General features: G+C 43.0%; 1 protein-coding gene across 2 annotated transcripts in view; it reads left to right on the top strand.

Annotated features, from left to right (window-relative positions):
- The first annotated feature begins 6,684 nt into the window (after positions 1 to 6,684).
- The window catches only part of BMPER (BMP binding endothelial regulator), a 280,186-nt gene continuing 261,211 nt past the window's right edge, over positions 6,685 to 25,659 (top strand). The window contains exons 1-2 of one of the 2 annotated variants that reach the window (XM_053553841.1): positions 6,685 to 7,056; positions 8,506 to 8,591. In XM_053553841.1, the coding sequence (XP_053409816.1) occupies positions 8,577 to 8,591 (15 nt within the window). In that variant the 5' untranslated portion in view covers positions 6,685 to 7,056; positions 8,506 to 8,576. Of the gene's footprint in view, positions 7,196 to 8,505; positions 8,592 to 25,659 lie in introns of both variants that reach the window. The other variant, XM_053553840.1, reaches the window with a different exon arrangement.

Below are 25,659 nucleotides of genomic sequence, written 5' to 3'. Positions count from 1 at the left end.
CTGAAAGTTTTTTTTAAATAAAGAATATTTTTCTAAATTTTATAAGATACATGTAAATTACATAAAATACTTATATCTTATAAGATTGTTCTTTGGCTCTGAAAGTGCTTCCAACATTAATGATTACATTAATGAATTCATGAACAAACTTAGCTTTTGGGCACTTATTTTTTGTCTGCAGTATGTGTAAATATTTCAGAAGATTTCAGGCTTAGCAGCAAGTAACAAGAAAAAGAAAACGAAACCAAATTGCTAAAACAAGGTAGGCACTGCTTCTCCTGGCATCAGCTCAGGCTTGGTGAAGCCTCACCATGAAGTATAATGGTGTAAAGAGTCTAATTGTCTCTTTTCTTGCTCTGTTGTTTCTTGGAGGCTTTTTTTTTTTTTTTTGAGACAGAGTGTCACTATGTTACCCTCGGTAGAGTGCTCTGGCAACACAGCTCACAGCAACCTCAAACCCTTGGGCTTAAGCGATTCTCTTGCCTCAGCCTCCCAAGTAGCTGGGACTATAGGTGTCCGCCACAACACCTGGCTATTTTTTTTTTTTGGTTGTAGTTGTCATTGTTGTTTAGCAGGCCTGGGCTGGGTTCTAACTGCCAGCTCCAATGTATGTGGCTGGTGCCCCAACCACAAAGCTACAGGCACCGAGCCCCAGAGGTTTTCTTTCCAAGGTCTCCTTGTGGGACAAGGTGGTTGCTGGAGCTTCAGCCAGACTGTTCTGCCTGTATTGCAGCCATCAGAAAGGAGGAAGGGATGGAGAAAGAATATGTCTCTCCTTTACTGACATGTCTCCATTCCTTTTTTTTGTTTTTTTGTAGAGACAGAGTCTCACCTTATGGCCCTTGGTAGAGTGCCATGGCATCATACAGCTCACAGCAACCTCCAACTCCAGGGCCCAGGCGATTCTCCTGCCTCAGCCTCCTGAGTAGCTGGGACCACAGGCGCCCGCCACAATGCCTGGCTATTTTTTTGTTGCAGTTGGCCGGGGCCGGGTTTGAACCTGCCACCCTCGGTATATGGGTCCGGCGCCCTACTCACTGAGCCACAGGCGCAGCCCGGACATGTCTCCATTTCTAATTAAGAAGTCAGTCACATGCTTATTCCTATCTGTAAGAGAGACCCAGAAAAGTGGTCTTTACTGCTGGTAAACCATATACACTGCACAAATTGGGGGTTCTATATTGAGAAAGAAGGAAAGAATAGATATTGGGGGACATATGCATTAAATAGCAACCTGGTAGTGTACAACCTTGGTTATGTAATATTGGACTGTTTCTCTTTGAGTCTCTAGATAATCTCAAATGATAATTTTGCAATAGTGGTGATTTTCTCTCCTCTATTAATGTTTACTCCAAATGTAAAGTCTTATAGGAGAACTGGGGCAACCTAGAAAGATGGGAAGAAGGTACTAACTTAATAATCTGCTGCCCTGGATTAGTCCTGAGAGTCCCTTGACCACCTCCAACTCCAGAAAGATGGGGTGGCAGCTTTAGCGCCCATATAGCTGTTGATTGGGTGAATTTCTTTTGGAAAGTGACATCCAGATAGAGAAGAAACCCTTTTTCATAGATCATTCTCTATAATGAAAAGGCCTTAGCAATACTAATGTCTACCTAGTGATTAAGTCAAATTTAGATCTGATTTTCATAATTTACAATATCAAAGTGACTTATTTATTCAGTCAGCCATTGACCATGAATCAGTACATGAAAATACTTTGGATGTTTTTATGGGAATGTAAAAATTCTTCTTGTTAATTGCAGAACTTTGTTTTATTTTAATTATAGAATTGGAAAATTTGTGAAAATCTAACAAAGTTGATTTGGCTCATGGGCATTAAAATGAATAAGTACTATGTGAAACAGCAAACCTCACCTCATGACTCGTGATATACCATCATCTTTGAGGCAAGGATTGGGGTGGGGTCAGGGAAGAATTGGAGACAGGAAAAGAAGGCGTTTTACTTATTTACTTATGTAATGATGTTAATTGAAAAATTAAAAAAAAATAGTTGATGCAAACTATATTTAGAAATGTCTTGGTCCTATCAATCTCATCAAAATGCTTTGGTTTAGAAATGGATAAACTCTGTAATGGGTAAGTTATATGAAAAGAACCTTAAGGTTACAAACAATGAAGAAATATAGTTAATATATAGAGAAGACCAGGTTAATGATTTCATAATTCATCTTTAATAAGGCTCATTTATACAAATTAGGCTGATATCACTGAAATGATGCTTTCATCATTGTCACCATTCTTCCCACCCCCAAATAATTACCTCCAAAAGTAAATTTAGAGCCTCTGATTTTTTGGAATGTGATTAAAACCCACTTCCATGGCCAGTCATGGTGGTTCGTGCCTGTAATCCCAGAACTTTGGAAGGCTGAGGTGGGCAGATCACCTTCTTAATGAGTTTGAGACCAGCCTGAGCTAGAGAGAGATAGCTGGGCATTGTGGCGGGCACCTATAGTCCCAGCTGATTGAGAGGCTGAGGCAAGAGAATCACTGGTGCCCAAGTTACATAGAGGTTGGTGTGAACTATGATGCCAGGCCACTCTACCCAGGGCGACAAAGTGAGACTGTCTCACAAAACAAAACAAAACCCCCCAAACCCACTTGCAAAAATCTAGAGGATTCTCACCTGCCTCGGTGGTGCCTACTCCTCTCTGCAACTACCAAAATCAGTAGGAAAGCCTAGAAGAAGAGTACAGTTCTTCAATATTTTATCTAGTGACCTCAGAATAAATTCACTGTTCAACTGGTGAGTTAAATTGTGGCCTGCTTCTTACGGTGTTACAACTTTTATAATCAATACTGGTTTAGTTTAATAAATATTTAATACTCATGCCAACTCTGTAATTTTAATTTATATCATCTAAAACATCCAATGGGCCTTTCCTATAGTTCTATGACTACTCATAATTCAAGAGGGAGAACATTTGTAGTGGAAAGCATCACGATTGGGGAGCCAGAGGAATTCTGTTTAAATGGATTTTGCCATTAACTAGTTGTGTATCTCTGGACAAATCATTTATTTACTTCTTAGTCTTTAGATTTCTGTTAAAATGAAAGGGTAGGGGGTTGGTTTATTTGATCTCTAAGATTTCCAGTACTTTAAAAAATAGTTAAAAGTAGCATTTTTACTTTCATCCCAAGAAGAATCATGTAGTCATTACCGAAAGGTTAAGAAATAATGATGCATGTGTTTATACTACATCACCTTTCAAACATGAAGGTGGAAATGGTGCTCTCCAGGATTATGATAAATACTAACCAAATGTTTAGATTGCTGAATGTACCTCTAGAAAAAATGTCTATCTGGTTGTTTCAGGCAGTTTCACTTCTCCCTTCCTCTGTGCATACCCTGAGCCTCTCTGCTGTTGCTCCCTGCTGTCCCTATAATCTCCCTCCCACATCTAAAGGAAGGGAGAGAGCTCCCTTCCCCCTTCATTCAGAGCTTGACTCTGGTGCCATCTCCTCCATGAAGCTGACCCTCTTAAACTCCCATGGTGTGTTATCTTCTCTTATATTCACTCCTACCGTGTACTGTGTTCATTATAAACATGCTGTATCTACCTTTCCACACTGTAAACTCCCTACTATCATAATCCTTTATCTTTATCAAGTCTGAAATCAAGGTTAAATGTTCAGCCAGGTGCCCTTTGTAAGATATAACCCTCACAAATATGTGGAATCCTGCCCTAGAGATTGGTAGTACAATTCCTTTACCTAGCTTCCTTTCTGAAAAGTTTTTTTATTCTTGTTTTTATGAAGCTGGGTTGATGTGATTTCTCTGCAAGTAACTTTGGGACTTGAATCCATGTTACTAAGTTGCAAATTCAGTTGAATTTTTAAGTGAGAAGAGATGAGGAAAATTTTTCTTACCACAGGCCTGGTTCCCTTTCAGTGTGATTAGATCATACAGTTTATTTTTGAGAGAAAAAGAGGAGACAGTGCTTTGTCTAATTGAAATTGGAACATGTCTTGAGTTAAATATTGGTCTTTAGGCCCCATTATGTCCTTCCCCTCGAAAGATGTCATAAGCAGACATGACACGGCTCTCTGATCATGTTGCTTTCCATTACAAACATTCTGAGCAAAACACATTTGTTTTTTCTCCTTTTCATTTCAGTTAAGGCTATTTTGAGATTTGGATGGTACCACTATTTAGTTTAAATGTGAAAGCAGATCTACGTGCCTTTTGGTGCAGGCATTCTTTTTTCTTTTGAGCAGAGGATATCTCAGATTTGTGCAGAGAGAGCCCAATTGGTGGCTGATAGACTGTCACTTGGGGGGTGGTTGCAGTAGCAGCACCAGATGCCTGGGGGAATGTTCCCACAAGCCCTTTGGGGAGAAGCCTGCTCTTTCAGAAGTAGAGCCCATTTGCCTAGAAGGCAGCAAGGGAAATCATCAGTGGCAGCAGATTATAACAAACAGGAAGAAGAGACAGGGTCGCCAAATGCTTATGTACATCTCTCCCATGCACAGACTACCAGGCAGATGAAAATGTTTTCCAGGTAGTATTTGCACCTACAGGGAAAGTTCTAGTGCACCCTGAACTATCATGCTACTTATGTAGAAATGCCACACACGCGTCTAGAGTCTGCCATAAAGAAATTTGTTATGCAAAGTGTGAGAATGTATGGCTGCTACCAGGGAAGAAGGGCATAGCAAAGTAATTCACTCGTACTCTTCAAAGGCCTTGCATTTTCATAGTGTGCCTTTATCCAAATCTACTGCTCAAGTCTAGGGCAACAAAAAGTCTCCCAGTCTCCCCATTATTCAGTTTTACTTAATTAAGTCACATTTAACAACTTTATCTAAAAATCTTTCAGGGAATAGCTTCTTAGGTAAAGGAGATGGTGGTTTTAATTGATTGTGCTTATTTGTAGCAATAAACATTTTTATTTTATATTTTTCATGAGTCTTCGTGGGTTTAGAGGTGAGGGTTTTTTTTTTTTTGTTGTTGTTTGTTTTTTGCAAGTTATTTTTATGATCAGTAGATACACTAAGCATACTGATTTCAAGAAGTTGCCTGGCTAGGGCTTTATTTGAGGAGGGGAGAAGGCAATCAGACTTCATCCTTCTTCTCTTTTAATTCAAATTTTACACTAAAGGTTTGTTTTGAGAGGGAAATGGAGCATGCTAAGCTAATGACAGGCTTCCCATCTCTTATTTTTCTCACGTCAGCCCACCGCACTCCCTACTAGCTCCGTGGTGCAGTGGGACGTAGGCGATGCTTCACCAATTAAGGGTAGTCCCAAACCACTCAAAAAACGAAAACAAATAAACAGGCAAAATTCGGGGAAGGGTAAGATGAAGTCAGATTAAATGTCAGCAAACAGACTATTTTCAAAAGTATTGTTTCTACAACTACAAACAACCAGGTGGGGCTAGGGGGGATCTTGGATTGTCATCCATTTGCAGTCTGGATCCATCCAGGCGGGATCCATTCCCGCCGCAGGGAGGACGGGAATGCGGGGACCGTTTCTATTCTCTGGGAAAGGCTATCCTTGGCCCACGGTGAGCTTCAAGGACAGCTGATCATCAGATCCCAGCCCTTCCCAAGCCCCGCTCTCTCACCCTGAGCCTTTGTATTAGAATTGTTAGAAGAAGTCTCTCTGCGGTCGCGTTCTTTGGAGTAGAAGGTGCCACTGCGTGGTGGGCGGAGCGACGACTCAGCCAGGGGCATCACCGGAGCGGACTCCCGCGTACCCCGAGGTGCAGAGGCCAAAAGGGCTCAGCCTGGGCAGCGGGGGCGGCAGAACTTCAAGCAGTCCAGGCCACCAAGGCCGCCGCAACCAGAGATTAGCGGGTGGGGGTGGGGATGGGGTGGTCCCTCCAGCGTGCCTCCGGGGGTGGGTCGCTCCCGCTTTCTCGGGTGAATAAATAATTAGTCAAATAGCACTTCAGCGTCCCAGTCCAACCGAGGGTGGGAGGACTCTCAGAGCGACTGCTCCTTTTTTATGGGTGAGAGGCGTTTGCCTCTGTGCGTTTATTAATCGACCTCGTAAGTCCTTCTGTCTTCCGTCCTTCCTACTGTCGGGACTCGCAGACAAATAACCACAAAGCCCTGATCTCTAAGGCCACTTGCACCTCCGTCCTCTTAGCCTGGGGAGTCCGTTGTCGCGTCAGCCCCCTCCCGCCAGAGGGAAGCAAAGTAGGGCGTGAAAAGTTGCGCGGACCCTGCTGCGCTGGTTTGTTGCTCTTTCTTAAAGCTGGGGCACCCGGGCGCGTCTCCGGGGTGGCGAGGCGCCCCCGAGCCCCACGTGCTGCTCCCTCCCAGGTTGGGGCACCCGGGCGCAACCTGGTGCTGCGGCATGCCCCCCGGGGGGGAGGGCTCCCCCGGGAGAGAGAGGAGGCGCGGTGCTCCCGGCGGCGGAGACGCGCCTGCCTTCCTGGCTCTGCTCCGCGTCCCGGGGCCGGTGGCCTCCCTTGAGGGGCTGGGGAGCAGGCTGGAGGCTGGGCCGAGACGCGTTCCCGGCGCAGCGATCGCGCAGTGCCTCCCGCGCCCGGGCGGCCCCAGCGTCCCCAGACGCGCCCGGTGCGCCCGGGTCTCGGACGCCGGAGCGAGACAGCCGGCAGGGACTGCAGGAGGTGGCGAGCGCACAGGGGACTACACTGCTGCGGCGGCCGCGCCGGGAGCGGTAGCAGCGGCCGGGGCGGTGGCGGCCCAGCGGCAGGGCGCAGTCGGCAGCGCCGCCGCTCCTCGGTCCGTCTCTGGCTGCTCTGACACCCGCTCCTGCCCGGCCCCTCTCCGGCGTGGAGGGGCTGACTATTAAGCCGCAGCCAGCAACTCCCGTTCAAAAAAAGCCTCTTTGGAGGAGCCGGGGCACCGGACCCTCCCCCTGGGCGGCCCCCACCCCTCGCCTCTCCCTACCGTCCTCCCTCGCAACCCCTTCCCCGCCCCCTCCCCACAGCGCCTGGGCGCCCGCCTCCCTCCTTTGCGGACTGTCTCCCCACACGCCGGCTGAGAGCCTTTTTTGACTGGAGCGGCGGCAGCGGAGCAGAGGCGGCGGCACGGGACCTGCAGTCGCCCGGGATTCCCTCCAGGTGACGATGCTCTGGTTCTCCGGCGTCAGGGCTCTGGCTGAGCGTCCTTGCCGGCGCTCGCCCGGGATTACCTGCTGCGTCTTGCTGCTGCTCAATTGCTCGGGGGTCCCTATGTCTCTGGCTTCCTCCTTCTTGACAGGTAGGGGAGGAGGCGGAGGGATTGGCCCTCGGGCCGCTGGTGGCTGGTGCGGTACTTGGGTGAGGAGTCGCAGGCTTGCCAGGGCACCGGAGGGTGGGGAGCGCGCACCGAGGCGCCTGCCCCTGGCTGGCGGATGCGGATGCGGATGAAGCGAAGCCGGGAGGTTGAGGGCTGGGGAGGCTGTGAGTAGATGAAGAGGTTGAAATCTGAGAGGCTGTTGCATTTAATGCAGTGATAATGGACAGATATCCTTCTATTGAATTTGATATCCTTCTATCCTGTATTTATTTTCAATGTTTTCCTCAATGCTTATTTTAATATTTCTCACCTTATACAATTAAGGAAAAATTTTGTGCAGTTTTCCTCACATTCTCCTTTCTCCCTCTACATGTGGGGCTCCAACTTACCTATCGACTGTGCTAGGAGTGCTTTGTAAACCACTGGCTTTTCAGACCTTGCATTTGCAGAAACTATCAAATTCAGAAAGCAAACTAATAGCAGAATATAATTACGTATTTTCAGGCAGGTGAAGACCTCAGTTGCTATTTCGAAGAACATACTTTACTGACACCTGGTGCAGAAAAGAAAATATCGAGGCAATTTCTAAGAGAAGAGAAAAGAGGATTGCCTTTCCAAGAGTGATTTCGACCCAAGACAGTATTAGGCAGATCCATATAAAGACCTGTTCATTGACATGATCGATCTTGACTTTTGTTCAAATATGAAATCTTCCTTACCGGCCTTTCTAATTTTTTTGCATATGAGGGTGTGTGTTTAGTTGAAATGCCTTCATAAAGTCTTGAATACATTCTTGAATTCTTTAATATCCTCATGGCTAGCAGATTGAGAGCTGCACATTTGGCATGCTTTGTTTTTTTATTTTGAGGGGGTTTATTTTTCATTGCAGATTTATTTGGCAATGTATAGTAAATTTGGTAAACTTGCATCAAGTTTATGAATAAAGAAACATTTGAAAATAAGAAAAATAAAATAAATGCCTTCATAAAGAAGGAGTGTTATTAAAGACCCAGTAAGATACTTAGAATTGTGCTTAAGCCATCCGAGAATAGAAAATCTATCTCTATATACATTTTTTTCTTTTAAACCTGTCTACATGAAACTATTTATAATGAATTTTTTTTCAAGGGGAATCGCTTTTGGTTAGTTTGATAATGTAAAGCTCATTAAGACTTTCTGAAATTGGGGTAGGTGTTTCTAAAAGGATTAGTGTAAAAATTTAAAATGTTGCTATAATGCTAAGTTAAGTTTAAACTAAAAATATCCCCTCCCCCGACCCCTTGTATTTTCAGGTTCTGTTGCAAAATGTGAAAATGAAGGTGAAGTCCTCCAGATCCCATTTATCACCGACAACCCTTGCATAATGTGCGTCTGCTCGGTAAGTGTGGAGACCAGGTAATATGAACTCAATTACTTCCTCTGACAAGATGAATCCATTAAATTGTGATAATGTAACCAAATCCTCACAATTCTCTTTAGTCATTACAAAATTGCACATAACTGCATACAGTTTGTGAATTGAATCTAGTTGAATTTCTGAGTTCTGTGAACTTAGGCAATTTCCATTTCATCCAACTAGAAATTCTTGTCTTTGACATCATCCTTATAGAAGTAAACTTAAGAAGGACTTTGTGTGATGTTGTTTCAGTGAAAATTACAGAATTATACTTTGTAATGTCTGTTTCCAGTAATGGCTACTGCTACTAAATTATAGGTACCACCAAACTTTCTGCCTTGGTTCTATGGTTTGAACTCAGCAGGGAAATGATGAAATGACATTTAGGTATAAAAGTCAGGGGTAAGGTATGTGATGAAGGAAAGAGAGGTGTCCGTCCCAAAAAGACCCAATGATGACAAGATGTAATTTTGCATTTCTTTGCCTGTTATACCCTAAGGTTCCAAATATTGTCTTTATTTCTGATGTGGTGGCATTAGAAAGGACGATTCCATCCTTCAAAGACAGTGATGCTTAGCTGTCAGCTGCTGAGTTAATACTGGCAGTGGCTAGATTAAAAAAGATAATTTGTTTCAATTTATTTTAGTTTAATAGTGAATGAGAAGTCTAATAAGTAACTACTTAGGGGAGATTAATATGAATACAAATTTTGAGATGAAATATAGACCCATAAAGACCCATAAAGACCCATTTTTGCTTAAAAATGTTTTACATGTCAATCACTTTTGGCAAACCTTGACTAGAAACTACAGATTATAAAACCCTGTTGCAAATACGTGAAGGCAGTCAAATGCAAAGCCCCAAAGTGATAGATGACTACTTGTTACCATATCAGCATGCTGTAGGAAACTGGAGAAGGGAGCCGTCTGTGTTTAGGTGAAAGCCAAGCCATCTGACTTCACACTACCCAAACTTTTTCATGACAAGAGTTAAGGTCAATGTTTCACAGTGATAATGGGTGAAGGTAAATGCCTGTATTAAATGGTTCAAGTTCTTGAGACTAAGATCAATGGAAACAAGTAAACATGCACTGCGATTAATATTGTGCCTAATTTTAAAAAAGAGCTAAGAGAGAGGGGTCTTTAGATTTTGTGTTTAAGGGTTGTCATGCTAATTAATGATTTTTTACTAAAGAATTTGTTGAAAAGGAGCTTCGAGTTTAAATTTTGACCCAGTTGTAGATTTACAAATCCAGTGTGTGTATATATGTATAATTTTCCTTTTTAAAAAATTTTTTCTTGTCTGTATACTGTGAGTGAATTATTGTATCTTAATCTCTTATGATTTCAGAGGAAATTACCCTGATCAAGTACTATTTAAATACGCTGAGAGCTCTGCAGGCAAAAATATTGTTTTTGTCTTCAGGAATATTCCCATTAACAAAGTTTGCATATACAGTTTGTAAAATCCAAATAACATTTGGATTCCCAAATAACATTATGCAGAATTCTCCACAAAACGTTCCTCCTTTTTATTATGCCTGCTCCAGTGGAAAATAGTGACTTTCTCTGGAAGTGGGAGAGTTAGTGATAAGAAGATAGATGTTAGGCTCCTACAGTTTTGAAGGTAAAGAGTCAGTCTGAAAAAAATGAATCATTGGAATTTGAATGGAAATGATATTTATTCCAGAAAAGTATCGATTACGTTCAGAAGGGTAGTAAGTTTATATATGTGTTTGACATTTAAATAACATTTGGTTTGGAGATATTTGCCCTGGGTGAGTGCTGGCAGGAACCTTTCTAACTGTACAGTGTAACACCAGGACTCTGGCTTTTGGACTTACCCTTGGACTCAGCCCTTAGAAGCTCTTTCATTAGCTGAAAGGCACAGTGATGTGTTATCATGATCTTCATAGTGTTTTAGGATTATGGGGCCCAAGCTGTCACAGTCATTATCACTTCCCAAACATTTGTAATGACTTGGTAAAAGTGAGTTAAGAATAGATGGATGCCCACTTCTCTCTTTGTATATACCTTTGTACATTTCTATGGGTCCATGGCAGCTGGTGCATTTCAAAGTACCCCAGACTGCCAGGAGGATGCTTGGTATTTTATTTACTATGTCACCCTTGGTAGAGGGCCGTGGTGTCACAGCTCACAGCAACCTCAAAGTCTTGGGCTTAAGGGATTCTCTTGCCTCAGCCTCTCAAGTAGCTGGGACTACAGGCACCCGCCAAAATGCCCAGCTATTTTCTTTTTTTTTTTTTTTTTTTTTGTGGTTTTTTGGCCGGGGCTGGGTTTGAACCCGCCACCTCTGGCATATGGGACCGGCGCCCTACTCCTTGAGCCACAGGCGCCGCCCATCCCAGCTATTTTCTTATTGCAGTTGTCATTGTTTTAGCTGGCCCAGGCCGGGTTCGAACCTGCCACCCTCAGTGTATGCGGCTGGTGCCGTAACCACTGTGCTACGGGCGCCGAGCCAGGGTGCTTGGATGCTTGGTATTTTTATTCTTAGGCTGCAAGGTAGACATATTCAGCAGATTGATAATAATGTTTAGCAATAGTCAACATTTATGAAATAGTTTTTCTTGCTGGACACTTATCTAAACCTGCATTATTTCATTTAATCCTCACAAAATCCTTTGAGGGCTTCTATCTTTATTTTACAGATGAGACTGAGGCTTATGGGCTGAAGTAGCTTGTGAAGGTTCCCTTGGAGTAAAGTTGAAATTCACTCTCAGTTTTGTCTGCCTCTAGACCACATGCCTGTAACCATTAGAAATAGGCTATTTATTTTAGTCAAAGAAGTGAAGAAGAGAGAAGACAATAGGAAGACTGCCCAAATTATTTTACCTTTTGGCATTTCTTGAGTTATTTTTTTTTTTTTTTGTTCAAGCCTTTCAGGAGTTCAGTTAGTTAACACTTGTTAATCACATTATATGAAAGGAAAATGTCGTTATGATTTCAGTTGACCTGCAGGGAGCGTTGGTTGTGAGCTAGGTTTATATATGTACATTACGAGAGTATGTAATAGTCTCAACTGTACTCTGGATAAAGAATATAGTCATATTTAGTTTGTGTTGGTCCAGCCTTTTGGCAGAAAGGTACCTAAGGCTGAGCATAAGCTCATATCTTATTTCATAACATATACTAAAAAAAGGAAAGCTAACCTCAGTGTATGCTTAAAAAAGATGTAAAATGTTACAGTTGGGAGGAAATAGGTGGCACAAAGTCGTGTATGTAATTACAAAGTAAAAGCTTGAAAAATCCCACAAAATCAACTTAGCCTGATTTAAACTTTTAAGCTGAGAAATGTTTTAAAGGTGGAGTGAACTCATCTCTGTGGAGGTTTTGAGAATAACAGTGGACACAGTGGCCACGGAAGCAGAACTGAATAATTTTATTCTCATTTACCATCATCTGCACAGATCCGAGCATCTTGCCAGAACCAGTCCTGGTCCAAGAACAACCTGTGTATTAGCTGGTGATGGAATCTCATATTAAAGTCTGTAGGCCAAAAAGCTTTGGTTCATCTATTTATTCTAGGGGGAAGGTGAGATGTTGTCCCATTATTCTAAAATCTATGGAACTGGATAGGCAGTGGAGGTTAAAAGATGTACTGCTTTATGGTTTAGTGAGAAAGCAAAACATGCCTTTCCCTCACCTTACAAAATAGTCTTTTATGGGGCTGAGGAAGGGAGGCCCAGACTTACTGCCATCTTGCATGATATTTCCCCCTTCTTGCTGTGAGTATTTTCCTCACAATTTTCCTCATAATGCCTAGGAGAACACATTGGTGCCCGCCTTGAAATAAAGCTGATAGGAGCCAGCTGCATCCAGATAAGTGAATCCAAAACAATTCCCTGGATCTTATGGATGTCCCCAAATCTACCTAAGTGTGTGTGAGAAGTGGTACTTACACTTCTCAGCCTTTTCCACCTAACTGTAGAATAGGAGGAAATGGCAGAAGCCAGTGAGTCGGGCCCTGTACTGGAAACCTGAGAAAACTTTGGAGGCTGGGACTCAGAAAACCAGAAGTCAGAGCTTAGTTTGGCATACATTTTGTTCAGCAAAAAACATTATTGTGAGGTTGAAATTTCCTCTTTTAAATCCAGAGGTGCAATGTAGAAATGGACCCTTTGCTTATAAAAAGCGATGTGAAATTCAGTGTTACAAGAACCAGGGCTCCATCTATCTTGGAGCCAACCAAATAGTAAAAACAGGAGACCTTGTCTGCTGTCTTTTACTTTTTTAATTGCAAAAATCCTTTATCGCTAAACTGGTAGTTCCTAACATCTTAGATTCTCTTGGGTGCCTTATCTCTGTAAAATACTCACGTTTTTCATTGTTCAAATTAACTGTCTGGAGAATAGAATTCTATTATTTGAGCAAGTGTTAGGCACATGTTTGAGAATGAGGGAGATAAGATTGCATGAGGATTCAATTCATGTGTGTATGTATGAGAGAGAGAGACGGGTGGGGGAGAGAGAGAAAGGAGAAGAGATTAAAAAGTAGTCCAGATGTGTTCAGAGAGATACTGCACTTGGTATTTGAAAATATACGTTGATTGCACACTTTTTCAGAGTTGTTTGTGTCATTTTTAGAGTTGGGCTGCTCACTAAGGGAGTGATCCAATGTATTTATTCTTTTTATTTTTATGCTGTTTAGAAGATGATATGACCAGTTTTGCCTTTTGGTAACATAGTTTTGGGGAAAGTAACTAATTTATGGGATTGTGCTGGAAAGTTCTCAAAGACCAGCTCTTAGACAGTTGTTCATATTCATGCTTTATTCAGGCTCAGAGAAGCAGAGCCAATGTCCTGAGGTCACACAGTTACTAAGAGACATAACTGGGACATAGAACCAGTTCTTCCTCTGCTAAACCATTTTGCTTCTGCTGGTCATTCACTTAAAATGTACACTTAAAAATGTGTACAAATTCCTTCATGGGTTTCTATGAATAGTTTCAATGTCCACAGAGCTAACACAGGCTGTTTGGGGATAGTATGAGTGGTTTTGATCTTATAGACTTTGGAGAGCCCTTCAAAGGAAGACATGGCTTTTGTGTGACATCATATCATTTTAGCAAAGGGCTTTGGCTCAGGCATCAAACAGGCCTGGGTTCAAATCTAAGTGGTAGTTAACTCGAGACAGTTACCTCCCTTTTCTAAACCTGAGTTTCCTTCTCTGGAGAATAAGGTAAAAATCAAAATCTTGCTCATGGTGTTACTGTGTGAATTAAATGTGATCCGACATATAAATCTTGCCCAGGGTGTGTTAGTAAGCCCTTTGGAATGATTTTTTATTGCTGTCACTGTTGATGGTGTTTTTTTTTAAATTCTTATTTCCTCACATGGAATACGATGCGAAGTTTTATCAGAAAAGGATGAAAAGGGAAGCCAATAGAGATATATGGCTAATTATTCCAAGCCCACCCACCCATCATTGTGAATGAACAGGGCTTGTTGGTAACATTTAGTCAGTGTTTCAGCCACTCCTCACTTGCACAGGGCTGATCTAGGTTGTATCCTTATTGGTCCAGTGTTCTTTGGACCCTAGTGTAAATTTTCCCCTTGCTCTCCGTTAAACAGTAAAAAAAGAAAAAAAATACTTTCCGTGGAAGAGGGGCCTTCTTTCTTGCAGAGTCTTTACATCTCTATGCCTGTGGGGTCACCTTCACTTGTACTTTTATTGGCAGAGGGGTACGGTTGGGAGTCGGGAGGGCTGTAATTCTGGAAAAACTGCCTAGTGGTCTGGCATCGTGGGGATCCTCTGGCCCGCCTTGTGGAAGTTTCTTGACCCTGTTCCAGACCTGAGTGTGTTTTTGCTGCCTACTCACCATGGCTCCCCTTCCCCTTCCCCTTCCCCACTCCACTTAAAGTGTGCTTTATTTTGTTTCACAGCACTGGGCTTGACTGTGCACATCAACAGTACACTGTGTTTTAAGTGTAGGAAATAGTGTTGAGGAAAGGGAACCCTTTCCTAGACTGGAGTACAGATAGGGCCAAAGGAAGGAGAAGAGAGAGATAATGGGAAAATCAGGCAGGGCAAAAATGATAGAAAGTAAAACCAGTCAATAAAAAGTCATTGAATAAATAAAGGATATCATTTTTTCACACCCTCTTCTATGGCACTTCTGTCTAACTGATGGTATATTGAATCCTTTGTGCTATAAAAGAGTACAAATAACACCACTTTTCGTGGCACGAGGAGGTCAAGTGTGCTTGTTGAACTTGGTTAAGATCAGCAAATGAGCTGAGTGTATATTTTAAGACCTGTTGATTCCCAGCTCTAATTCTATAAAACACTGCCCAAGGCACTAGGGCAAGCAGGTTATAAATTCAATAATATTATTCTTTCTTCCTTTTTTCCACTTATCGTCCCCCCTTGCATTTTATTTTCTGATGTTTAGCCTTTTCTGTGTTTGCAGCATCATGCTGGCTAGGTTCCTCTGAGGAGACAAAGACCGATAGGACACATTCTTACTCACAGCCTGATGAAGGAGATGGACATGTAGATAAAGACATTTTACAGGAGTGACAGAAAACGCTGCGATAGAATCAGACCCAAGTGCTAAGGGGGTTGCAGATGAACGCTCCAACTGAAGTATCTGAGACCTTCATGGGGATGGGGGATAGTCCAAAGTCTTGTTGGAAGAAAGACCCAGAAGAGTGTGTGCTTGGGCTGTGTGTGGATGGCAGGATCCAGGGTGCCCAGAGCTCTGATGGAGCTGAAGTCAGAAAATTTCATGGGGGCCAGGCCTGGTGGCTCACACCTATAATCCTAGCACTCAGGGAGGGTGAGGCAGGTAGATTGCCTGAGCTCAGGAGTTTGAGACCAGCCTGAGCAAGAGTAAGACTTGTCTCTAGCTGGGCGTCATGATGGGTGCCTGTAGTCCCAGATGTTTAGAAAGCTGAGGCAAGAGGATCACTCATGCTCAGGAGTTTGAGGTTGCTGGGAGCTGTGATGCATGGCACTCCACTCAGAGTGACAGAGTGAGACTCTGCCTCAAAAACAAAAAATGAACAACAAAAAGAAAGCTCCATGGGAAGCAGCATGGGAGCACTTTGAATGCAATAAGAAGGATATCAGTTCCATTCTTGTAATCAGGGAGAGCCCATTAATACTTCGGAGCAGCTGTACAACAAAGTAAGATGAGTTTTTAGGAGCTTTTGTGGGGGAGGTTTGGAATGTGTAGAGCTGGAATTTGGACAACAGCCTGCAGGGAGGTGGTGTGGTCAGGTGAGAACAAGCATCCTGGAGCAGGGCTGGGGAGTGGGAACAGAAAGAAGGTGCTGGGATACACCAGTGTTGCTCATTCTTTTGAATTTCTTTAACCACTTTCCAGTTTTAGAATATTTGGATTAAGAGACTCCAAACCATACCTAGCAAAACACAGTAGGTAAAATGCAGTCGTCGCTGGAGTGGAGCGATCTGTAGGATGTCCCTGTAGCACAACCACTTTGCTCGTCACTTGGCTTCTTCAGAGCTGGGTGCTGCTACTTAAGTAGAATGGTTCTCTTTCCAGAGCTCACTCTCAAATTCTGCTTTTAGATCTAGTTTTATCTTCTCAGTCACAGTGAAACCAGGTTTACATTGGTGCGTGATCCATTTGGCAAATAACTGGGTCTGTAAGGTATTTTCATGATAGTGTGTATGCCCTATTATAGCACAGATTTTATACATTAATCAGAATTGGGTGTCTCACCTGTAAAAAGTGCACCAGTGTTCTGTGACAGTGAGAACCACTAGACTTGCAGAGAAGTTTTGGAGCCCAAGTAGGTAGTACTTGGCAAGAAAATAGACGGCAGAGGCGAGAAATGGGGAAGGGACTTTTGAGAGTGCTAGCCAATGTTCTAGACAGCGTAGGGTTCAGGGGTTTGGGTGTGTGTATAGGGGAATCGTTTAGATTGATGAGTTGGACTTGATACAACCTCCAAGAAGAAAAGGCCATCAGGCTTTTAGAAAAGAGATTTTGACGTTAGTATAGAGAACACGGGACTAGAGGTTAGCAATTTGTTAACTATCTGCATATAAATAAGCTTCAAAATTTTGAGAATAAGTTACTTAACTTGGGAAGGTGTCTAAATTGATATTTTAATAAATGGGGCTACAGTATGAACTAGAAGAAGTGTAATATGTAGGAGATGACTAGAAAAGGGGAAGCCTATAAAGGAGCTTGAGAAATACTAACAGGAGAAGGAAGAGAATAGGGTGGCACAGGCTGAGGCAGAAGATGTTCAGAATCAGTATCATGGAGAGTTAGACTGAAGACTGTAGGAAAATATCAAAGAAGAAATTTTCCCTTCCTCTTCCCAGACTAACTGAAGCAATGAACAGTGATCTCTGTGCCTCGCTGTGCCTCCTGGCCATTTGCACACAGAACTGCATGGACTGTAGATCGGATTCAGCAGAACCTCCTTTGGTAGGAATCCCAAACTAAGATGGCTGTAGGGATTTTGAAAATTTAACTAAAATTCACAAATTTTCCAAACTTTGATTTTAAAAGATCTTAACACAAGTGGATAAAAACTACATGAAATTTTAAAAGGTATCAAAGCAAAACTAATTTCATGCTGAAAAGTAATATACCTTTTGCAAACATTGTTGGAATGTTTTGATAGTTAAATATGAAATAGACCAGGCCACATTTAGGCCCTTTTTTTTAAAAATTAGGAATAAAAGCAACAATATAAAGGAGTATGACTAAGGTAAAAACTTACTATTATAAACTTTCAAGTTTGCTCTGTTAAATTATTAATGGTACTTTAAAAATATTATAGTATGATTTAATCTTAAGTTGTAGGTTGTCAGGTAGAATTTTGTTTTGTGTGAAATTTTTTCATTCTCATTTTGTTAGTGGAGTACAGCTGTGGACTCGGGGCCTTGCTGTCTGAACGTACAGGTTCGAGTCTCAGCCAGGCCACCTGGTATTTGTGTGCCACTCGGGAGGCACCTTGCTGTCTCTGAGCCTTAGCTGTGAGCGCTGGACACGTCACAGTGGTGTGTGTGCCCTCAGGGGCTGGCTGTGGGCAATCACCGAGGCCATGCAAATGGGTTAAAGGCAATAATGTTTGTGCTCTGTAAACATTGTAAATAAAATTGTTATTACTGGGCAATCACATGAATAGAAGAAGGTGAAGTGTACACCATAAACCAATTTTTAGCACATAATTTAATGAGTATATTCTTAAATTGCAGCATAGTGGTTCCCACCTCTACCCCTTAATGGTTGTATGGCTTTAGGTAAGTTGCCTAATATTTCTACATCTTCACATCTCTTTATCATAAGGCCCTTGTCAGAATTGTAAGTTAAAAGATGTAAAATTCTCAAAATGTGGTCTGAAACATAGTAAGCACTTCAGAAATGGTAATTACTGCCACCATCTAAGGGCAATAAAGTTACTGCCTATGCCATATTTCTAGGAAGTGATTGAATGGTCTGTTTTTATAAAACTGTTTTTTGGAGACAGATTCGTAGTCTGTTGCCCAGGCTAGAGTGCCATGGTGTCACCCTAGCTCACAGTGGCCTCAAACTCTTGGGCTCAAGCTATCCTCTTGCCTTAGCCTCCTGAGTAGCTGGGACTACAGCATGCCTGCCATGCTCAGTTAATATTTTCAAGTTTTGGTAGAGACAAGGTCTCGCTCTTGCTTAGGCTGGTTTTGAACTCTTGAGCTCAAGAGATCCTCCTGCCTTGGCATCTCAGAGTGCTAGTACAGGAGTGAGCCACCACACCCGGCCTGTTCTTATTACACTTTATCCCGAACACCTAGGACAGGTGTTTACTCTGAATTTCTCTTGGGTAGACAATGGAATATCAGGATGGTGACTGCTTTTCTGGTAAAGACAGGAAACACGGGTAGTATTGGGGGATTAAGAAGAAGGGTCACTTCATTTTTCCTCTTTGAAGCTTCAGCTGCTTAATCTAATTACTGAGTGGGCTCACTGAGCCTGACAAGTCCTCTCCATTTTGAAGAGTGGCTCCATGTCTTGCTTTCCAACCAACCACTTGTATATACCTGTGGGATCAGGCCTCATTCTCTAAGGGGGCAGCCCCGATGAACGGGGGCAACTCGATGTGAATGTGCTGGCCTTGTGCATTCACGCAGCTTTCTATGCCTGGGAGCAGCCATCCTGCCAACTCCTCTGGGCACTGCTGCTGCTCTATCACAGCGCATTCAGCCTGGTAGAGTAGTGACTTGGGCAAATTCACATCTCCAGGGATGATGTCCTCAAGTGGTAGATCCTTGTCACAGTCATCTCTGTCAGACCCGAAGCTTTAGCCGGAGGTCCACAACCTTGGGACTTGAGTGGGAGTTAGGCTGGAGTTTCCTGTTTATAGTTTGGGTCGTTAACACTTAGGATAGCTCCCCCAGAATGGAACTCCAAGTTCCAAAACATGAGTCTCCCAGAGAGTTTGTCACAGAAGGTCAGCCTCCTCTATAAAAGACATCCTAAATAATCATTACAAAAACATGCTTCCTTCCCTTTAATGGAAATACAATGACATATTTTAAAATATAGGCTCATATAGACATTAAGACCTGCTTTGATTTGTGATAAAGGAGCTTTCCTTGTTACAGAACTATCTCACTGTCAAAAGCAGGAATGTACGTGACAGCGCAGGAGGTGCAGATAGAGGGGCTTCTGGGACTATCTGACTCACACTTTCAAAAGTCATAACGAGAAATGTCTCCCGATCCCTGGAGCTGGCACTCCCCGGTCATTCTAGCTCCTTTCACTGAGGCTAACTCCAAAATCTCCACACAAGTCTTCATGTTTATATTAGGTTTTGAATGTTAGCTCCCTTGGCTTCTGGGAGCCGACTCTGTTGAAAATTATGTTTTTCTTTTAAGGACAAAGGCCTTATTGTATATACATGTCGTGTAGTGTAATGAGCTTTTTTTTAATGTTAGGTAATGGGTAGTACTAACCCCAGATCTGCCAAATGAGAACTTCAAATATCTCTAACCAGACTGGCAATTTTAAAGTTTCCTGCAGGTAACTCAACCAGAAAAAATGAGAAGGTGGGACAAGTGGCATCTTCACTGACCACAGTGTGTCCCCCACATGCCCTGCTTTGATGGTAAAGCCATTAAAGGACTCTGGGAGAAGACCTGCAGCATGAGTGATGGTAACCTAGAACCACTTCAAAGAGAATGACAGCGGCAATAAAAATAAGGAAGATAATGATCATCACATTTTAACTTATAAAAACACTTACTTCCAAAATAATTTTTGAATTCTCTGTCAAATAAATAGATTTTGGCCAGCTGATTTTTCACGGCTGCTAACGCTGTAGGTGTAGTCTGAGCACCTTATTTTTAGACCCCGTGTGGTTTCTCAGTCTCTCGTGTGGGGCCGCTGGCCTCCTCAATGGTAGGTGACCTCAGGAAGCCTGTTTCTAGGAGAGACCACAGACAGGAGGTGAGAAAACCTGAAGCTGCTCTTCTATTTCTTTGGGACTCAGTTTCAAGCATTTTTTAGCCTCTTTGTCTTCGTATTTTTCTCCTGTACTCCTTAAACATTTTTTAAAATCCATTTTCCAGGTTTCTTGTTGAGGTATGTCTGTCTATGGACTCCAGCGATAGCATGAAGGTTCCTTTAACTCTTTGTTGCTTTCTTTGTAGGAGGCAAATGATGACATTTTCATTCTTCACCATGTTTATTCTTGGAATGTCTTATTAAAGAAATGTTTGGGGGTTCATTTTCCATTTTATTTTCTAACTGAACAGAGCTCTTGGTGCCCAGATATTAACACTGCCCCTTCTCTGCTCAGAGGGCAGAGCCTGCTTCCTGTCAGTGGCCTGCGGGGCTCCAATTTTCTACTTCCAGTTAAACCTGTGAGTGCCCAGTGCTGTCTTCCCGTGCCTTGGCCTGTTCTTTTCCTTTCAGAAATGCAGGGATTCTGGAGGTGCTCACAGCCTGCCGTGCCTATCCTGCTTTGTGGATTTATGGAGTAAAAACAGTAGCCTCAAGACTTTCACAAAGCAGCATTTTTTGGTCTCAGGGGGATGCTATTTTCCTGAATGAGAGGACCTGAGAGATTAAGCAGATGTTCTCTCTCTTGGGAACTGCTGTGCCCAAACTGTAGGGTTCAGCCATAGGCCCATGTTTATGCCCTTTGGGGGGAGTGGGGCCTATTACTTGTGGCAATTTCCCATTTTCAGGCACCTGGGAAACAGTGGTTCTGATGCCTAGAAAGACCTACCAGAGGTCAGCTGGAGCTCCAACAGGTGAGTACCAGGATGGAATTCTTTTTCCCTAAGAGGCAACTCAAGAACCTGTGGAAAAAGCCAGATGGCTGGGAAAGGGGCCGGGACCTGTCCTTTTTGTGAGTCTCATTAGTCTGGGGAGGGGGAGAAACTAGTCCTCCTCTCTCCCTGCTGGGATGTGCTGGAAATGCACGTACCAGATGGTGTTGCTTCCTTTTCCTCTGTGGGTGCACGTGTGTGCAGGGGGATAATGGGATTTATGAAAACTGTGAATTTGTTTTCTGTTTCATGTAAACCATATACTAGGCAAAGGCAACATGAAATTTTCTTAAATTACTTTGCATACTAGTTGGCCATGTTACAGAAATCTAAAGCCCTCAGATTTTGCCGTTATGGAAGTTTTGATATTTATCTGGTACTGACCTATAGAAACAGCATTTTTATGTGCTTCGGCCTAGTGTATACTTTGAGTACCTTTAGATTTTTTCAAGGGGGCTATTTATTCTCCAAGTTATTGCAATGCACCTGAACGAGGGGGCCTTTAAATTCAGAGTAAATTTCCACTGGGTTCATAAACTGAAACTAAAATGCGGTGATATAGTAAAATGCCTCTCCATCTGTGAACCTCCAGCTCTGAATTAATGGGCTCTTCTGTACATCCCCAAGACCTCTTTGAGGGTGGCGGGGCAGTGGGGGAGAGTGGGGGAGCATATGGTAGGGGCTCTGTGGGAAATGTGGAACTGCATTGCAGGACTGGTGTAGGAACATGATTGATTGATAGTCATTAAACTTGGCACATATTTATTGAGCATTTATGTTAATAATGGCCTGAAGCACTGCAAGATTGGAGAAATGCTCTCTACATGAACAAAATGAGATTAAATGATGTTTGAGATAGTTTTGAAGTTCGATACCTCTTATTGCATTAGAGTTCTTTGAAAATCGGTTAGCTTATGCAAGCCATGGATATTAACTCTTGGGTGGAATATTTGATTAGTCAGAGCAACCAATGTTTCCTTGACTGTGCTGGGTTTTGTGTGTTTATGTATAAGTATGTGTTTACTATAACATTTGGATGATGGTTTTAGTTTACAAACTACCTTCTAGCATTCAAGTCTAACGGCAAGTATGAGTGTGTGGTGCAACCAATAGTTGTGTATGTGTGTTTGGGGGCCCATAGAGTGGAGTTTGAGCCCTGGAGACATGAGGCAGATGGTTATGTTCCCTGTGTGTTCCCTTCACTGGCAGCCCCTGCCCCTTCTTCCCTCACATGCTTCAGTTTGACTACTTGTCTTCTTTTTTGAGGAGTGAGAAAGTCTCACTCCAGGCTAGAGTACTGTAGTGGCCCAGCTCACAGCAACCTCAAACTCCTGAGGTCAACCTATCCTCTTTCCTCAGCCTCCTGCGTAGCTGGGACTACAGGCACCTGCCTCCATGTCTGGCTAATCTTTTTCTATTTTTAATAGAAATGGGGTCTCCTTCTTGTTCAGGGTGGTCTTGAACTCCTGAGCTCAAGCCACCCACCTGCCTTGGGCTCCAATAGTGCTAGGATTGAAGGCTTGAGCTACTACCCCCAACTGGCTGACTACTTGTCTTCTCCCACTTGGCTGTAGGTTGTTAACAAGTCAGCAGTAAGAATTTTGCCTTTAGTTTCTTCTGTTCTCCCACCAGGGTCCCAGCAGTGATGGGGCTCAGGTTTTAATGTGCAGTGAACCACCATGAAGCCTGGTAAAAATGCAGATTTCCCCTGTCTGACTCCAGGGATTCTGACTCAGTGGGTCTGGTTGGCTCTGCACAGACCTGAGCATCTCCATTTTTAATAAACCCTTCTAGTAACTTTTATGCAGGGGCCATTTTTTGAAAAACTCTTCCCAAGTGAGGTTTAATGGAAAAAATGATATATAAATATACACACATCTAGTTATGTTTATATTTAAAAGTAGTTAAGTCCAGTTGGAATTCTATTATTGGTATAGAATTTTATATTGTATAATGGGTCAACTATCATTTAAATATTATAATATTGTTTTTGTGGTGCTTTCACACAGTTGTCTGACACATTAATCATCTTTATCGAGGTACTAGTTTTTCATGTCCTCTTTATCAAATCTCCTCATCTAATCAGAATTAAACCCTAATTCTTTGAAGCCTTTATATTTTCTACTTTTATTATAACCCTTATTCTACATGGCTGTCTCCTCTCCTGGCCTCTAAGCTTCTTCAGGGAAGGAAAGGTGTCTGATTCTTCTCATTATCACTCAAAGCACCTTACAAACTTTAAGTCCCAATAGACTCACAAAATAAACAAAAAAAAATTTTATTTTGCAAATAAACACTATGTTCAAAAACTAGGGAGAGTCTGAGTTTGTTTCCCCGTAAGGTAGGGCAGGTGTTCTTAAAAAACCTGTTTCCCAGTTGAGATCATGACGGTTCAGAAAAGGAAAAGCAAGGCAAAGGGCACATTGTGGTCAGTGGAGTTGGGGCCATCGTTCGAGTTCTGGAATCCTGTTCCACTCTGTGCTGACTGGCTGAGATCTCTTTCAGAGAATGCCTTCTACCCGCATGGTTGGAGAAGACACCCTGAAGGGCTCGTGGGAGAGGCCCAGCACACAGATTCTCTGGGGATTATGTTTCTGGCAGTCCTTGTGGTCTGCTTAGGTAGACTCCTGACTGGCGCCTTTGGGTGGGCCAAGCTGGCCCTTTGGGCTGCTGCCAGCCTCTTCGTGTCCTGGGTTCCCACAGGGATACACTCCGTTTCCTGTGGTCTTTCTGGGATGGGCGGCAGCTGCAAGATGAAGCTGATGTGACGTGTGTTTGTTGCTTCTTCAGTTTCAGCCAACTAGATGTAGCAATTTGACAAAAAAGCCAGGGTTTTATGACTGACCTGGTGGGGCCCAGCAGCATCTGCAGGAAGCAGAGGCAAGCTGTAAGGGCTGGAGGGCCAGGAGAGGCAAGGTTTAAAGAAAGGTCCTAGCCAAGCCCTTCCATTCCCCAAACCTCTACAAGAAGTGGTGTTTCTCTTGCTGGCAACTTAACATGTGACAGTTCCTTCTTTGTCCAGGACAAAACCACACTGAGAAATGTTATTTCTTTTCTCTCTCTTGTGCTGCCCTATTTCTTCCCATGCTTTCCTTTCCCTGTTCAGGGAGAGTGTCAAGTTGGGCTGACCAGCCTTTGACTCATGCCATTTTTGCCATGTTATTAGACAGTTTCTCCTACATTATTTATTTTTACTTTCTGTAGAGATAGGGTCTTGCCGTGCTGCCCAGGCTGATCTCAAACTCCTAGGCTCAAGTGATCCTCCCAAACTTAGCCTCCCAAAGTGCTGGGATTACAAGGCATGAGTCACCCTGCCCAGTCAATTTCCCATACGTTAAATGGGAATATTTATTTTTTTTGATTAGCCTAGCATTCCATTGTTCCAGGGTTTATCCTCACCATCTTCATCTTTCTTATTTTTTACTATGTTATTTTCTTTCTTTGTTATTAGTGCAGCAATTCCATGATGTCACTTCTGTTCAAGTTTCATGTCTAGTTTTTCTCAGCCTCAGTTTTTAATGCTTGTTTTCAGCCTGATACTTAAATGTATTTAATACAAACTGGTATTTCATGAGCTGGGTGTTCCTCCACAACACACTGTGGCTGTCAGATATTTGTATGGATAGAATGTGCAGCGTTTGGCTCACTGACCTTAGCAAAGTTGCTGATCTGGTGGAGAGCCAGAGGAGAGCCATTTGTGAAAAGGATGCAACGTCAAGTTTCCAGGTGGGGGTTTAGCAGATATCTTTCACTAATGATGATGTGCTGATATAATTTAGCCTGGTGAAGAGAATGCCCAGGGGAAACTTAAACAGCCTTTAAACATGTGAGAAGGAAATATTATGTTGAAAGGACAGAGAAGAGTACTAATCCCAAAGTTGCAACACACTGTGAGCTTCAGTTTCTCTGCTGACCTCTGCCTCTCACTTGCTTCCAGCGTGAGTCCCAAGTTGGTTGTGGGAACTTGGCTTTGCTGCTTCTTGGTCATTGCCTGCCCGTGTGTGCTGGTGTCCTCAGATCCTTGGGTCCTGGTTACCCTGCTGTAGATGAGCATCAGGGTCCTCGCTTTGAGCCACCCTTTTGGGATCAGAAATTGAGAGCAGGGTCTGACTGTGGGCTCTGTTCATTCCAGTGTCTTGGCCTTAGGACTTAGTATAACTGAGAAGGAACGCTTAAACTGAGAGATTTTCCCCCTTTCTTTTTCCTTCTGTTATTCCTAAATGTCTGAGTGTTTAATGTTCTCAAACCCCTTCCACCCATCTTTAATACTCACCTAGCTTTTGGTCATTAAGCTCTTTTATGTCACTAAGCTTTGTTGTTTGGGGACATTGGTCCTAGACCTTTTTCCTGGTTTCCTTAGCTTTTCTAGCCAATCAACGTTTTCCTAAACTTAGGAAAATGAAACAGAGGTTGGAGAGTGTGGTAATTATTAGTTCTAGGAGTTGGGAGTGAGCAACAGTGCCCAGGATGGCATTTCCTGTGAACTTCAAATAGTGGGCAGCTGCAGTCCCATCCTGAGGTATCTCGGTCACTGAGTACTAGCCCAGTGTCAGGTGCTGAGGGAAGGTGACCTCTGGTGGTCACTGAACTAATATAATGATCTCAACCAGAGATCATGTACAGTCGTGCACACACACGTGTTTGGTTATGTCCATGTGTGCAGGGGCACTCATGGTTATGTCTGTGTGTATGGGGCACTCTCAGCATTTGTGTGATGGGTTTATAAGAATTCTATTTATTTGTCTTTTCTTTCTTTTTGTTGGACCTTCCTTATCTTCTCAAGCTTTAAATATTAG

The sequence above is a fragment of the Nycticebus coucang genome, chromosome 11 (assembly GCF_027406575.1).
Source record: "Nycticebus coucang isolate mNycCou1 chromosome 11, mNycCou1.pri, whole genome shotgun sequence".
Lineage (NCBI taxonomy): Eukaryota > Metazoa > Chordata > Mammalia > Primates > Lorisidae > Nycticebus > Nycticebus coucang.
This window is presented reverse-complemented; position numbering and strand designations above follow the sequence as displayed.